This window comes from Micromys minutus (assembly GCF_963924665.1).
Source record: "Micromys minutus genome assembly, chromosome: 25".
NCBI lineage: Eukaryota > Metazoa > Chordata > Mammalia > Rodentia > Muridae > Micromys > Micromys minutus.
In genome coordinates this window covers 4,991,369-5,008,641 of record NC_137960.1, presented here as the reverse complement: position 1 = coordinate 5,008,641, position 17,273 = coordinate 4,991,369, and the positions used below count along the sequence as shown (strand labels likewise).

At 50.5% G+C, this 17,273-nt stretch overlaps 1 protein-coding gene across 1 annotated transcript in view; it reads right to left on the bottom strand.

Moving 5' to 3' along the window:
* PNPLA1 (patatin like domain 1, omega-hydroxyceramide transacylase) overlaps window positions 1-14,107 on the bottom strand; it is a gene marked incomplete at both ends in the record, with an annotated part of 35,503 nt that extends 21,396 nt beyond the window's left edge. The window contains one exon of the mRNA XM_080937736.1: window positions 13,903-14,107. Coding sequence (XP_080793862.1) covers window positions 13,903-14,107 — 205 coding nt within the window. The remainder of the gene's footprint in view (window positions 1-13,902) is intronic.
* Window positions 14,108-17,273: the final 3,166 nt, after the last annotated feature.

Here is a 17,273-nt window from a genome sequence, read left to right as displayed (position 1 = left end):
ATCCCATTGTTTACTGAAAAAAAAAGAAATCTGTTTCTAGTTGTGGTGTAGGCTCTGAGCATACACCTTTAATCCCTCTTGGGTACCTTTAATCCCAAACAATGAAGGTAAAGTAAGATCAGAGAAGGAAGCACCATGTTTGAAAGTGATGTCTAATTGAGTGGCAGACAAAGTGACAAATCAGAGGAAGATTTGACAGGATAGGACACGCCCAAGTCTCAGGAGACCAGAAAGAAAGAGAGGCTAAGAGAGCACAGGGAGAGAGAGAAAGAGAGGAAGCAGTTTGCTAGAAGAGTTTTACACAGATGGTTGCACACACACACACACACACACACACACACACAGAGAGAGAGAGAGAGAGAGAGAGAGAGAGCAAGCCAGACACAGGTGAAGACAGAACGAGCCAGAGAGTGAGAAGGAGCCAGAATGAGAACAGATTGTCGAAGTTAGCATGAGGCCAAGCAGAGCAATTCAGTGAGAAGCCGAGAGAGAGGCCAGATTGAATCAGTCGGCTAGAAGAAGAGTTTGAGCCTGAACAGCTGAGTTGAACCAGCCAGCCAGAGTTCAGAAAGAGCTAGAAAGGGTGAGCCTATTCATCAGCAAGTATTAGAGGCTGAAAACATTCTAGGCCTAGATTAGATCGGAAGAGGCTAGACGCTTCCAGGACTAGGCCCAGGTTTGCAGACTGACGTAAGACAACCATGTTCACATGGATGGTCCTGTCTCAGAGAGAGAAGTGAGAGGGAGAGCAAGTGAGACACACACACACACACACACACACAGAGAGAGAGAGAGAGAGAGAGAGAGAGAGAACACTGGGTTTGGAGCCTTCACTTCTTTACACGCTTGTTTCTACTACAGATAGCAGTTCTCCTGTGTGTGTGTGTGTGTGTGTGTGTGTGTGTATTTATGAAGCCTCCTCTCAATATCCCATCAGGAGGCCTTTCAGGAACCTTCCAGAAAAGGAAGCTGTCGCTTGACTCTACCATGAGCTCGCACACAGACAGCCAGGGGACACATTCGATTTTGGTATATGGCCTCCTATACCCAAGTCTGGCCTAGATTTACTGTAGTTCCAAGAATGACCTTTAACCCCCTAGCCTGTTCCCTGTATCTCCCAAGATGAAGGGAGGTCTGTAACCAGCAAGAATCAATTGTATTGACCAGTGTGGCTAACCCAGGCTTCAAAAGCCTCCAGCGTGGGGAACTTCAGCAGGAGACAGAGGCTGAGATGAGGCTTCTGTCAAGGGCAGTGTGAAGCCACAGTACTGATTCTCAGATACTTGGGGAGCTTCATCATCTGTAAGCACAGGTCTGTACTGCAAAGCCAGGCAGATTTGCCTCCAACCCCAGGGTCACACAAGCCGTCTGGGGTAGCTCTGGCTAGTTGGGCATGCTAATTCAACTCCACCATCTATAAAATAAGGAAAAGGAGAGTCCAGCGTGGTGGCTCAGCAGGGAAATGTGCTTGTGGGGAGCCTGGCTTCCATCCCTGGGAACCACAGGGTGGAGAGAGCTAATTGACAAAAGCTGCTCGCTGACCTCCACAAAGCGCATAGGTGCTGTATGTGATCCCATGACCAAACACGCCCATGCGTGTGAATGTGCACACAATTTTAAAAAATAGAAAGTTTATATATACATATATGCATGCACACACACACACACACACATATAATTACATACATGGACACGGTTTCTTTGTGTTGCCCTGCCTTTCCTGGAACTCACTCTGTAGACCAGTCTAGACTCAAACTCAGATTTCTGCCTGCTTCTGCCATTCAAGTGCTGGGGTTAAAGGCATGCTCTACCACGGCCGGCAGTTCCATATTTTTAATGTAGATAAGAATATCTTCTTTAGGACTGAGGATTTGTCCAGCTAGTAGTGTTTTCCCAGCATGCACAAAGCCTTGCTCTATCTCCAGCAGTGCATAAACTGGACTTGGTGTAACCTGAAACCCCAGCACTGTGGAGGTGGAGACAGGAAGATCAGGAGTCAAGGTTATCCTCTGCTACAAAGGAAGTTAGAGGCCAGCCTGGGCTACACTGTATGAGACAGTGTGAAAGCCCTCTGCATACAGTATGCACTCAATTTTTGTCAGGCCTGTAATTGTCTATGTGCCCACTGAACAAGGCACCAATCTTTCCCTTCATCCTCTTCAAGGTGTATCAAAGTAGAGGGCTGGAGAGATGGCTCAGTGGTTAAGAGCACTGACTGCTCTTCCAGAGGTCCTGAGTTCAAATCTCAGCACCCACACGGTGGCTCACAACCATCTGCAACTTCAGTTCTGGGGGAATCTGACACCCTCTTCTGGTCTTTATGAGCACATCACGCATGTGGTACACAGACATACTTGCAGACAAAGCACCCATACACATGGAAATAAATAAGTAAATAGTAAAAACATGGGGGAGAGGGTATACCCACAGTCTCAGGAGTGACATGGCTGTGGTAACATGCCTCTTCTATGGGAGACTGCTAGAGGCTGCATTTGAAAATATCAGGGGCTAGAGCGATTGCTGAAGGAGAAGAAAAGAGATGATTTGATGTCTATGTATGTTATTTGATTAAATGGGAAATATTTACCCCTTTCCCAAGAGCAAAGAGGTCTTACTAACCCCTAGTACTCATGACAGCGTCCAGAGTCCCAGCAGACACTTAATTAACTGAATGCGTACTCAGATGATGGATGAATTAGTAAGCTCAGAGTTAAAGCAGATGCCTGTCTTCCCTTCCCCCACTCAGAGGTGAAGGGGCGCTGCAGGCCGACCCCATAAATGACTAGATCCTGTTCTTGGATGTGCAAGAATTAGGCCTGCTGTGTGGGATGAATCTGGGAAGGAGAATGGGGCTGTGTGCGCGCGCACACACAAACACACACACACACACACACACACACACACACACACACACCTAGTCTCGGTGGACTGGTAACCTAGCAACAGTCTCCAGCTTAGCCAATCACAGTTGGCCAGCCAGCTCTCCCTTGTATTGAGATGGCTGCTGGGGGGTTGGAGGAGGGGGCTGAGGTGAGGTGGCTTCTGGGAGGCAGGAGTGAGAAGATTCCCAGGGAAGCCCCAGCAAGGCTCAGAATCCCTGACTGAGGAACCTGCACGCCTTAGGCTCCTGTCTGGCTCCAAATTGCAGGCTGAAATCCCAGTTGTGTTTTCCCCTGGGTCTACCTTGGCTACCTAACCACATTCTAATAATAACTGTCATTGTTATTTAATGAAAGTAGTTCACCCAAACAGGCTTTCCCACCTCGGGTCTCCTCACCTTCACCGAGACAGGCAGACTCTAAGGGCAGATCCTGGTTCATGTGCCACACACGGCAGAGGCATCGATAAAACCATTTTGCTTAAAGCTACCCTGTTGCTTATAGAAAGCCCGTGGGGGCCCTTTGGTGTGGCCAGTTTACAGCCAAAGAAGGCTTTGGACCAGGCAAATCTGAAGTGAAAATTGATTCTATAAAATGACTAAACGGAAGCTGTTACGAATTGAAGCAGGCGGGCTGGAGAGATGGCTCAGTGGTTAAGAGCACTGACTGCTCTTCCAGAGGTCCTGAGTTCAATTCCCAGCAACCACATGGTGGCTCACAACCATCTGTCATGGGATCTGACGCTCTCTTCTGGTCAAGGACAGTGCAGTCATTACGTTAAATAAATAAATCTTTAAAAAAAAAAGATTGAAGCCGTATGGGGGTCAACCCCCTGGGAGATTCCCTGGCTCCACCTTACACAGGAAACCCCTCAAAATTCTTACAGATTAATAGTTCTAAGAGTCTAGGTCAAGAATACTAGAGCAGACGCAGAGAGGATTGCTCAAGGGGTAAAAATGCTTGCCAGGGAGACGTGAGGTCCGAGTTTGGTCCCCAGAACCCACGCAAAAGCTGAATGTACTGGTAGCTCCCTCAGCACTAGGGAGGGGGAGCCAGGCAGATCCACGCGGTTCACTAACCAGTCCCAGTGTAGTCTAATGGAGAGCCCCAGTTCCCCGTGAGATAATAAAACAAACACACACATAAAACAGGTGGGCAGTTCTTGAAGAAAGACACTGAGGTTGGTTTCTGACCCCATGTGCACACAAATGCATGTGTATCTGCACGTATAGGCACTGATGGGGAGCCACACACACACACACACACACACACACACACACACACACACACTAGCCCAACCCCCATTTGTCTGCTTTTGCAGGTAGAAGTTCCAGCCCCGCACAAAAGTGAAGGTGAGTAGATGATTAAGGGGGTGGATGAATGAATAGGTGGGTGAATACTTGGGTGGATGGATAAGTGGGGTGGTGAGTGAATGGGTGGGTAAGGTTATGGATGGATGGGTGGGTGGGTGGGGAGACAAATGGGTAAGGTTGTGGGTGGGTGGATGGTTAGATGGATGGATAAGGTAATGTTGTGGGGTAGGTGGGTGGGTAAGGTTGTGAGTGAGTGGATAGGTGGATGGATGGGTGGGTAAGTGGGTGGACACACACTGTAAGTCCTACACCCTATGTTAGTAGAAATATGTCATTAGCAGCACACACACACACACACACACACCTGTGCAGGTGCACACACACGTACATACACACACTTAATTCTTAGAAAGCCTTAGAATTAAGAAAAAAAACTTATACTAAAGTATTATTACCATATGGTGGGTCACACCTGTAACCCATCTCAAGAACCTGATGCAGCAAAGTTGGCATGAGTTAGAGGCTAGCCTCGGTTACACAGTGACATCCGGTCCCCAAAGCAACCAAATGGGACTCTGACAGGCTTGTGTCAGTTGCTGTGGGATGGGCTCATAGCCTAGATTTCTAGCCATCTTTTGCAGACCCCTTTCTTGCTTTGGGTATTTCCGTACCCCCCCCGGGCACCTCTCCTGGCATTCCTCCATGGACGAGGGGAGAAGCCTTACAGACCTTGATGCACCAACACAGAGGTGCATCTGGAAAGTTCTCTCAATACTCCAGAGCCCTCAATCCCCCTCCCCACCCCCCTGCTTCTCTCTCTGTTGTCTTTGGAGATTATGTCCCACGGTAGAAATCTACCCTGGCCCCATCCGCATCCTTCGGTATAAGCGAGACACCTTAGGATGAAGCCAGAACTGTGTTGTGGGTGTGGCAGGGTACCTACAGGTTGTCTCCCGGCACCCCTTCAGCCGTGAATCTCTCCAGTTGGATACCTAGGCAGAGCAAGACCAGGCCTCCTGCCCGCCCTCCCTCTCTACCACGACACTTAGTCATTTCTGCGAATGCTACGAGAGCCCGGGCTGCCTGAGGCATCCACTGGCCAGGCTCTGCAGAGCCCTGCCCCACCCCGTGTGACTCGGGTCCTGCTCTCTGCCACTCAGGTGCTGAGATCAAGCCCTCATCTTTGGTCCTCACCACACTTCAGATGGGAAGTGGGGCCACCTCCTCTACAGCACAGACCAAGGCTCAACTGGTAATGTTGGGCTGGGAAGGAGACAAACATGTCTGCAGGGAGCGGAGCTAAGGCAGGGGGCTGAGATCAAGCACTGCCCAGGGCTCTGCAAGCCCAGGGCCACCACAGATGACCCTTCCCAACCAAAACAGCCTTGTGACCTGGTGGCTTTCTAGTCTCCAACTTGGTCTGAAGCAGAGAACAATTTCCCTAATCTTTTTCTTTTTTAATTTATTTATTATATACACTGTAGCTGTCTTCAGACACACCAGAAGAAGGCATCAGATCTCATTACAGATGGTTGTGAGACACCATGTGGTTGCTGGGATTTGAACTCATGACCTCTGGAAGAACAGTCATTGCTCTTAGCTGCTGAGCCATCTCTCCAGCCCCTTCTTTTTCTTTTTGATGATGCTGGGGTTGAACCTAGGGCCTCATGCACTCCAGACAAGCACCCTGTCATTTTATACTACTCATTAACAGGCATAGCCAGAGACTTTACTACCCAGCATCCTATCTTTACTCAGGCATTGGCTCTCCATTCCTTGGGGGGATGGGGGGGTGGGGATCTCCAGGGGGAAGCACTGACAGAAAGACGGCACTTCCCAGCATCCTTTGCTACCAAGCGAGGCAATGTGACTAAGTTCTGATCTCTAGATGAGAGCTAACATGTGTGTGTCACCTCTGAGTCCCACCTCAGAGGGAAGGGGTGTGTCTGTTTCCCTTTCTGACTAGACAGAACGTAGACATGGACCCGACACAGGGCAACACCTGCGTGCACCTTGATGTGGACTCTAGGGACTGGGGCTCGGGGTCTACAGAGAAGACCTGAAGGGAGCTAGCACGTGTGCTGTAGAGGCAAGAGCCCTCTTCTGTTGCCCCCACTCAAGACAGCACTCTCCCAACAGCCTCCTGGGTTTTTGGAAGGTTCCGGAGATTGGGCCGCTGACTCCCAGAGGGCTCTACGCCAACTGGGAGACTGATCTCTTCCACGCTATAGCAGGTAAACCGGTCCAGAAAGGTAGCACTCTGGCCAGATGACATCCGGCCTTTTCCCTCCTTGCCAAATCCCATTCAGAAAGGCCACAGGAAAGCCAGGAGCCCCGGACTGAGCCACTATGGCTGCCCACAGTTTCTTAGCTCCTGTTCTCAGGGTAGGCAAAGCTGGGATCCTGATCTGAATCCCCCTCTGGGAGATTCTTGGCTCTGCCGCTACCTATCTGAGAGCAGACTAAGGGGCGTCAAGAACTGGGTGCCGGCTTTACGTAGTGCCGGGCGTCAAAGTCACCTTCAGACAGGCAGCCTATCAACTTATCCATATCTCCATCCCTGATTTTTTAATAAAGCCTCCGATGGTAACAAAGCAACTGGGAGCTGAGCTGACATGCCCTGGGTCATTGCTGAAGCTAAATGAGGACTTGAGGGGTGATAGCATCGCCCTGTATAATGTGCTCAACATTTTCCATGTTAAAAAAAAAAATAAAGCATTTTTTAAATGAACAGGAATGCTCACAAAAACACTATTCATGATAGCCCAAAGTAAAGACAACCCAGATAAAGATGTCCAACATCGAGTGGAGAGATGTGGTCAAGTCCACACAGTAGACTATTATTCAACCATGGAACGGAACACCAACTGGTTCGCACTACAGCCTGGTGAACCTTGATCACACCGCGATGAGGGAAAAAAGCCAGAGGCAAACTACACGCATTTCCTGTCTATTAGATGTGGAGAACTGTGTTGTTGACTGTGTTCATCTGGAGAGACTGAGGACAACTAAGGAGTAGGTTCCTTTGGGGGCAAAGCATTCCGAAACTGGAGCTCTTTTTTTGGAAAACTGAACAAACCGTGGATAAACTTTAAACAAACTACAAGGGTGAATACAGCCTACACGGCCACAGTAAAGCCCCCCCCCCCTCTCTCTTTTGGTTTTGTTTTGAGACAGTCTCCAGTTGCCCAGTCAGGTTTCCAGTGAACTGCGTAGCCAAGGCTAGCCTCAAACTCCTCGGACTCACAGGTGAGCTGCACCTCGCCTGGCTTTTCTTTCCTGTTCTTCCTCTTTGGTGAGACTGGGTCGGAACACCAGTCTTTCTGCTCTGTTGTGGGCAGGGAGGGGAGGGAAGGAGACCACAGGGAAGCTCCCGGGAGAAGGGGCGCGCCCAACCACTGGATCATCAGGCTCGTCTTAACCCACCGAGTCACTGTCCCTCCAGCCCAAGTCTTCTGTGATGTCAGTCATAGGTCACCTCAGACCAAGTAGAGGGGACACCAGCAGCACAGCCACCGGCCAGATGGCTGGCGGTTCTGCTCTGGCTTTCCCCACAACCCATTGCTCCTTTTCCTCCATGTGAACCGAATTTCCCCTCTCTGAAACCGTGACATCAGGTGACCTGTGTTGTCCATCTTCTGGACACACTGGTTTGTCCTCCTTGTCACCCTGTCCTTCCACATCCTTGCTGGAGGCCTCCGGTCCCGCCCAGCCTGTCTCTCCCGCCCTAACTCCCACTCACACCGCTGGCTCCCTCAGGCAATCCTGACTGGAGGCACCGGCTTCACTCTGAGCCTTTCTAGAACCCAGGGCACACTTCCTCTCTCGTTGGAACAACACCACAGAGATCCAGGCATGGTGAGACGTGCCTGTGATCCTGGTACTTGGGAGGTGTAGACAGGAGGAACATGAGGGCAGCCTTGGCTACATGAAGGGCCAGCCTGGCCTAGCTGAGACCCTATCTCAAGAAAAGAAAGCGTGAGACATATAGAGAAGGAAAGAATGCACAGAAGAGGGAAGGGTTGCCATAAAGTCTGTTGGGGAGGGGTCTTTTTGTAGTAGCAGCTGAGAGAGGTGAGGCTCCCTGACCACCAAATCGTGATCCTTTGATGAGAGATGGAAATTATTCGGGGGGTGGCAAGATGGCTCCATGTGTAAACGCACTTGCTGTTAAGCTTGAAGATCTGAGTTTGATCCCTGGGACCAACATGTTGGAAGAAAAGAGCAGACAGCTGAAAGTTGTCCTCTGAACCCCCCACAGGTATGCCCTGCGCCCCCCACACCCACACACATACACACAATAAAGGGATGAATGAATGTAGCTTAAAATACCCTATAAAGCAGTTCTTTTCAAAATACAGGAAATTCAGTTCTGTGACACTGTGTCCCACTTCTGGCCACACCAGAAACTCTGGAACCCCACTGGTTGTCATGGAGATTGCCTCTCCTCAAATAAATGGTGATGTCATCTCCAATGAGGACCAGACAGGGCCCTAAGTGCGTTTGAGATGTCTGCACCTACTTAGCTTCCGCAGGGATGAGGGAGAGAAGTCTCTGGTCAGAGAAGCTCCAAATGGAAACCACTTTGAGGGAAGAAGTGTGGCTGAGCTTAAGGACTTTTTTAAAGAAAGAAAGAAAAAGGCAGGATGGTAGCAGAAAGGATTGTCAGGTATAGGGGCTCAAAGCCAAGCCTGATGAACCGAGTTTGATACCCAGGACTGTGGGGGAGCAGAGGAAACCCTAAGTAAATGAAGGACTGACTCACTGTGCTCTTGATATGTGTACTGTCATGTCAAAGTCCCAGTGCCTTGGCCTCATCCTGTGTGTGTGTTGCTAGTGTGTGCAGAAAATGCCCACCACAGCTTTCTGTCCCTGAGATTTACAGCCTGCAGGTTGCTCCCCTGCAGAGAAAGACTGCTCCTACCAAGACTAGCAAAACCGGCTGTATTCGATAATCCTGTCCCCTTGCCCAGCTGTGTATAATTGTATCTCCTGGTTTACCTGTATGTAACAACCCTACGTCTGTGTACTGTTGTCTATAGTAAACACGCTGAGCTTCCAGGATGCTACAGTCTCTCCATCAGACAGCTCCACCCTCAACGTCCCAGCTTTTCTGTGTTTCTGCCATTTTTTCATCCCCTGACGCCCCTAGTCAGGGTTAGAAGGCCCATCCGTGCAAGGACATGGCCTAGGACCCACCTGGTGGCAGGAGAGAAGCAACTCCTGAAGGTTGTCCTCTGATCACATGTTCTACTTGGCACTGGTGCACTCACGCACACACATACTCTGGCGTGTGCACACACATAGTAAGTATAATAAAATTAATTTCAAAAAGCAACAGGTCTCCAGTTATATACATGAGAGTGTTCCCACATAAAGAACAAGGCAATGAACACACTTTTCCAGCTACTATGGGTGTGTGCCAAATCCCTGAGACCAGCAGGGAAACCCTCAGACCCTCCTGTGTCAGCACTGAGCTATCAGGAAGTGATGTGGAAAGAGAAACCCCTTCACAGCAGTAAAAACTGTAAGAGCCTTAGAGATAAACCTGGTCCCGGAGGCTGAGGCAGGAGACTCATCATGAGTTCCAGGCAAGCCTAGTCTATAGAGTGAGACAAAAACAAATAAAGATCCTTAAATTGATAAACATAAGTGACACACAATGTCTTCATTAAAGGGCACCGAGAGCAGAGATAGGTTATATTTACCACGGGAGGCTTAATTCCAGATAAAATCACAGCTGGACCTTTCATGTTGAAGATAGCAGGAGGAAGGTTTGAGGGAAGAGGGAGGGAGAAGAGGAGGAGGGGGAGGAAGAGGAGGAGGAAGAGGAGGAGGGAGAGGAAGAGGAGGAGGAGATGGAGGAAGAGGAAGGGGAGAGGAAGAGGAGGAGGGGGAGGAAGAGGAGGAGGGGGAGGAAGAGGAGGGAAGAGGAGGAGGGAAGAGGAGGGAAGAGGTTCCTTGGAATCTAGACAAGCATGTGATACAGAGATATAGATGGAAGCAAAACTTCCATACACATAAAAATCAAAATAAATGCATCTTTTGAAAAAATGATGTCTTGAAAATGTGGGGCGTGCTGGCACATGTATGTGTGCTGTATGTGCACATGTGTGTACACATGTGTATTCATGTGCCCACACCTATGCTTGAGATTTTAGCACTGGAGAGGCAGAGGCAGAGGTAGGTCTTCCTGGGCTCCCTAGCCAGTCAGTCTAGCCTCCTGGGTGAGCTCCAGGCCACAGGGACTGTCTCAATGCAGGTGTACAATGTTTCTAAGTGTAACACCAAGGTGGCCTCCACATGTTTGAGAAGACCCATATACACATACACACATACACATACATACATATATGCATTTCTCACACACACACCTCAGATCACACACACACATGACACACACACACATCTCAGACACACATATACACATATAAACACATCTCTCCCACACACATACACCTCACACACTCACACATACATATCACATACACGCACATACATATATCACACACATATGACACATACATCTCACACACACGCACTCACACCACTCCTATTAAACTGCAAAGTCACTGCAGAGAATCCTCCAGCATGGCATAAAAGAGCCCACTGCTGGTTACTCTTGAGTCCAAGGGCTTACACCCACCTTAGGAATGTCAGACAGCAACCAGCCTGCTCACTGCACCACTGTTTACAACCACAGGACTAGGGGTGTCCATCAACAAAGCAATAAGCTGAGAGGTGGTTGGTGTTAGTGGTACATGGAGACTTGGGTCCAGGCTTCCCCTGAGCTTCTGATAACAGGTCAACATCCTGGTTACCTGTCCTCTGTCTGGTAAATGTTCTCCCCAAAGTACTTTGTTTAAAAAAAAATTTTTTTTAATGAATTCTTCTTTACATTTGGTTTTGTTTTGTTTTGAAACAAGGTTTCTCAATATAGCCCTGGCTGTCCTGGAACTACTCTGTAGTCCAGGCTGGCCTTGAACTCACAAAGGTCTGCCTGCCTCTGCCTCTCATGCACCAGGATTAAAGGCCTGTACCACCATGCCTCGGCCCAATATATTTTTCAGCCCATCCCCTCAGTAAATCAGGTCTGTGTAAAAACTCTGTCCCCCGCCTCCCACTGCTAATCCCACAGCCACAAAGCCAGGGTCCCATGAGAGTCCACCCTGCCAAACAGTGACATGTTTTAAGTCATTCACGCGCCCACTCTGGACAAACTAGGTTCAGGCTGAACTTCCCACATGCTGTTTGTATGACCTCAGGCTGTATAAGTGTGACACTTTATATAAAGGGAGATAATAATAGATTCCCCCTTAGCAGGAGCTGTAAATCTAGATGAGTTAATACCCTAAAAACTCCAAACAGGATCTGAAACGAAGGACACTCCTGTTATCCGGAAATCATTTTGGTTATCCAGAAATCATTCTGGTTATCTGGAAATCATTCTGGCTATCAGGAAACCACGGGGCAGTAAAATGACTAAACTGGATTGGTCTGTACACCTCACCCCTCCTTACATCCTTCTGTATTCATGAGCCATGTTGGGTTTGGGCCTCTTCATGACTTCTTCCCATTCCCTGTGGTCCATTTTTGCCTCAGGCTGGCTAAACAGGTTTCTTATTTCTCCTATTGAACAAACTGAATTGATCCTATAAGGTCTTGCTATAAACTCACTGGGGTAACATATATATTTATATATTTATATATTATACACACACATATATATTTGGTTTTCTGAGGCAAGGTTTCTCTGTGTGCCTCTGTCCTGGAGCTCTCTGCAGACCAAGCTGGCCGCTGCCTCCTGAGCACTGGGATTAAAGTGTGGGATGGTATGTTTTTAAGAACTTACTGTAAGGCAGCAGAGGCCGAGGCTGGGGAGAGTGCTTGCCTGGCCTGTACAGAGCCTTAGGCTCAATCCCCAGAACCACAAAAATGGGCATGGAAGTGTGTGGTTGTTATCCCTGCAGAGAGGACTCAGGAGGATCAGAAGTTAGGGTCATCCTCAGCTACACAGAGCATTCAAGGCTAGCCTGTGCTACATGAGACCCTGCCTAAAATAAAGCAAAGACAAGGGGAGAGTGAGCATTTGCAGGGACCCAAAAGACCAGGGCCTCCTCCCAGAGACCCCGTGTCCAGGGCAGGGAGTCAGCAACTTCAGAAGGGAATGACTCTTACCTCTCTGAAGCCCTAGCATCCTTTCCCCTGGGGTGGGAGGGGGGAGCATTGGGTGTGTAACCACAGAGGGTCCCATGCCTAAGAAAGATCTGGAAAGATCTTTGTCCCTCCCTTTGCCCATGTTTGGGAAGGGCAAGTGGACTAAGGGCTGCGGGTTGGGCAGACATTTTAACTCTCTTGTCCCATTGTTTCTTATAAACTATTAAAAAGGAGCCGGTCCCTTGCCTGTGTGAGGGAACTAGAGGGGCCCTACTGTTACCCTTTGGGGTGAAGTCCCACCCCCACCGGCTGCTGCCTCCTCAGAGACCCAATAGCTGACCCTTCAGCTGGTCTCAACTCTACCTTCTAGCACATTCTAAACCCAATCCCCCTGTTGCCCCTGCAGAGAGGAGGCGGGAAGATCCGAAGTTAACGTCATCCTCTGCTACACAGAGAGTTCAAGGTCCAGTTGCTGGTACCCCATAGCACACTCATCCCCTAGTTGGTTTCTGCTCTGGTTCCTCGGACCCGGCAGTCAGGCATCCTTAAAACCCCCGAACTAGACAGTCAGTGAATGAAGCAGTTCATCCCTATTAACTAAGTTCCTCCTTTGACAAACCCATCATGGGGCTTTTCCGATGGCAGGACCTGGAGCACAGAGAGCTAAGCAACTGACTTCTGTGGGTACGGAACTGAATGCCAGGGCTAGGACTCAGCTTTGGGGTACACTCAGCATCCCACAGGCGCCGGCACAGCTCGACAGAGTCTCAAGTTATCTGGTCCTTCCGTTGCTTCCTCCAAACTCACCCTCAGTCCTCTCCTCTCAGGTCTGTCACCCGGGGAACCAAAAATGTCTTTTCTCTGCATGTCCCCTTACTCTGTGCAGTCCCCACTTGGACGCCTCCTCCTCAACATGGCCGCCCCTGAACATCTCTGGAGCACGGCCCCCTTCCCCCCTCCAGCCCCAGCCAGCTGAGATTTGTTCACAGACACTCCCCCCACCAATCCCTTCCATCATGACACAAGAGACGTCTCCATTTGAAAGTTTGTTATTTGTCTTTTCTCTCTAGAATGTTCTAGAACTTCAGCTCCACATGGGCTCTACATTACAGCCCGGCATCGGGCAGCTGGGGATTGGCTGGGCCTGTGCTCTACACTGTTAGGACAAGGAGGCTGTTGCTCCTATCCCTGGGTCAGCACTGTGGCCTCTGGTTCACCAGGGGCACAGCTGAAGTTCCCACATTGTTCCCAGCTTCTCCTCAATCCTCAGGGTTTGCACGTTGGGAGCCCCTTCCTCACTAGGAAGAGGCAGCGTTTGCATTTTAAGAGAAGCCTCTCCCAGCCTCACTCCTCATGATCAGACTGCAGTGTTCTGGCTCAATACAGAGGGAGGAGGAGTGTGTGTGTGTGTGTGTGTGTGTGTGTGTGTGTGTGTGTGTGTGTGTAAGGGGGGCTACCCGGGCTGCCAGGCTTGGCATTGTCCCCCAGTGCACTTCCAAGCTTGTACAGTCCCTCCGCAGCCCCCTTCAGAGACACCAGAATAAAAGTCTTACCCATCTCAATCCCGCAGATGACCAAGGCCGCAATCACAGCCCCAGCTGATGTCCCTGCAAAGCGATGGGCCGTGTCCAGCATCCTAGGGGCCAGATCTCGCAGAGCGTCCACGGCCCCAGCCTGATAGTAGGAAAGGAACCCGCTCCCGGAGAAGGAGATGGAATGAGGGGTGTCTGGGTCTCCTTTGAACACCTGTTCGTCCATCTTCCGGGCCCCTGGCCTCCCAGCGGAGGAAGAACCCACACCTGTCTGCCTTGGCTCAGTCTCTCCTTCCGCGCCAGCCAAGAGCCGGGAATGTGGCAACTCTACCGGCCCAGCCAGGCACCCACAGGTGGTTCATCCAGCCACTGCCTGGGCCTGTTTAGCTCTGCTGAGAGACACCCCTGGAGGGCTGATAAGGGACCCCAGATCCTGGATGAAATGGAGACGGTCCTCAGAGTCATGGGCAGGAGCGTGGTTCTGCAGACCCCATGCTGACTTCATGGCCTAGCTAGACTTGGGCACAGGCTCTTCAGCGTTCTCCACCCATCCTGAGCGCACTCAGGAACAGGGCATTCCCTGCTCCCTGATCTGGGTGTCCACAGAGGCGGTGCCTCTCAGCTCTCAGCATCCAGTTGCAAAATCTCTGCCTTGCCCTGTGCTTTCTTCACTGACAGGCTGCTCTTCACAGGGGACAGAATTACATGCCACACCCCTGGACGCCCGCCCCTGAACGCCACGCCCCCCAACCCTTGTCTCCCCCCCCCCACCCCACTCCCAATGCAGGCTGCCCAGTGGCTTTGGCTTTCAAAGGGGAGGGGTAACTCATACCACCCCATGTCCCCCCCCCCCGCCCTCCTCAGACTCTAGAAAAGTTTTTACACAGGCACCTCTCTATTTATTCTTACCTTAGGATTGGCTCTGGGGGGAAAAAAATAAAACTGTAACAGAGAAGTTTGGATCTGGGCTTTTGCCCTGGTTTGCTTTCCATCGCTGTGATGATACCGTGACCAAAAGCAACTTGGGGAGGAAAGGATTATTTCAGCTCACAGTTTAAGGTTCAACATGAAGGAAAGTCAGGGCAGGGCGGCAGGAGCTGATGCAGAGATTCTGGAGGAACGCTTGCTCCCCCATTGCTAGCTCAGCCTGCTTTCTTACACTACCCTGGACCACCTGTCCAGGGGCGGCCCCGCCCACAACGGGCGGGGCCCGTTCCATCAATCACTAATCAAGAAAATACCAGAAGAGGGCAGAAGAGGCCATTGGATGCCCTGCAGCAGGAATCCTGGAACTGAATCCAGGTCCTCAGGGAGAGCATCAAGCCCTAAGACATCTCTCCAGCTGTACAGGAGGGAAGAGAGCAGAGAGGTGTACCATTCCAAGATGCTCACATAGATAAACAGCTTGTGGATTGGGGTCGGGAGTCATGAGGTCCCATGTAGGGACATCAGGATCAGGGCAGAGAGATGTTTTGGTAAGGGACAGGGGCTTGGGGACCAGGGTTAGCTCTAGGGCTGCCCAGCATGACTTCTGGAGAGGAGGAAATGTCCTCACAGCCCAAAACTGTCACTGCAGATCACGAAGGCAGCAAAAGCTTTCCTAGTCTCCTCCTTCCCCTCCTCCTCCTCATCCCTCTCCCCTCCTCCTTCCTCTCCTCTGCATTCTTCCCTTTCTCCTACTCCCTCTCCTCTTTTTTCCCCTCCTCTTCCTCCCCCCCTGTCTTCTCCCCTCTTTATCTTCCCCTCCTCTCTCTCCTCCCCTTCCCCTGCGTTCCCCTCCTCCCCCTCTTCCATATTCTCCCCCTCCTCTTTATCGCCCTCCTCCTCCCTTCCCTCCTCCTCCATCACAGCCATCATCATCACTATCACCATCACCCCATGGCGGCAGGACCAGAATTAGAACACAGACACCAAGCTGTCTCCCTCCTAGTCCCAGTTGACCCCAACCTCCCTATAGGTGGGGACATGGAGTTCCCATGTCCCCCAGAGTTCCCGCCAGCTGACGATTTTGTTGCTCCAAACTGGAAATACAACAGCCCAGGACCCCCTAAGGGGGAGCCTTTCAGTGTTCCCCCTTACACACCTCAGACATGCAATTGTCATATTTGGAAGGCAGGTTTTGGTTAAGTTAGGGGTGTGTGGGGGGGGGTGTCTCGGGGACATGTGACAGGAAGAAGCCAATGGGGAACAAGGAGAAGTGCCCTCTCAGCTCCCCTAGACTAGATACTAACAGACTTCCTGGGAATCTGAGAAGCAAATGTAAAGTAACCAGAGACACATACAAGGCGCCCTGTAATTAACTACTAATCCGGGCAAGGCTAGATCGCTGGAAGCTGGGAACCAGAGACTAGAGATGGTGGGAGGGGGTGTGTGTGGGTCAGGGGTCAGCAGGAGTGGCTGTGCCTGGCAGGTGACAAGTCAGTATCAGGAGGACAACGGAGCCCAAGGCTTCTGGAGCAGGTGGAAGAGAAGGTAAAGTCAGGGGAACGGTGGCCTCCAGTCTCCGAGTAGAACATGGCGGAGCTTGGAGAATGCCCCAGCTGGAGAGTTGTGGAAGGGAGGGGAGATTAAGGTGGGTGATACAGGAAGGTGGGGTGGCCAGGCAGGCGGTGGGGGGAGGATGGCTGGAGGATGAGTCAGCAAAGCTATTGCCACAGAGTCTTGGATGTGGGACTGGCTAGGTGAGCAAGGTGATTCACAGATAATGCTGGGTTTTCTGCTCATGGCTAGGGAGAGGCGGGGTGCCTGTGGCAAACCAGGAAATTGGCACACAGGCCAGGACGCCGGATGAAGATTTCATCTGTCTGTCTGTTTGTCTGTCTATCCATCCATCTTAAGATTTGGGTGCTAGAAGGATAGCCCAGCAGTTTGAAACTCTTGCTTCTGTTGCACAGGACCTGGGTTCAAATTGCAACACCTAACATGAGGATTTAAACCATCTGGACATCTAGTTTTAGAGGATCTAATGCCCTCTTCTGGCCACTAGGGGCACTACATGCACATGGTACACATGCAGGCACAACAGCCTCATAAGAACTGGATTTAAAATGCTATATTTGTTTTGTTTTTTTAAGCTGGGCATGGTGTGCAATGCCTGTAATGCCAGCACTTGGGAGGCAGAAACAGGCAGATTTTTAAGAGTCTGAGGCCAGGCAACGCTATATAACCTGATCTTGTCTCAAAACAAGCAAGTAAACAAATAAGTCTGCAACAGTGTTTGTGCGCGTGTGTTTGTGTTCAAGCTGTGTGAACATGTGGAGATCAAAGGATAGCTTTCTGAAATAGACTCTTGCTACGATTATTTTCAGCCGTCACCATGAGTTTAACGGTAAGAGGAAGCCTCAATTAAGAACTGCCTCTCCTCCCCTGGTCTGGCCCACCCCAGCATTTGG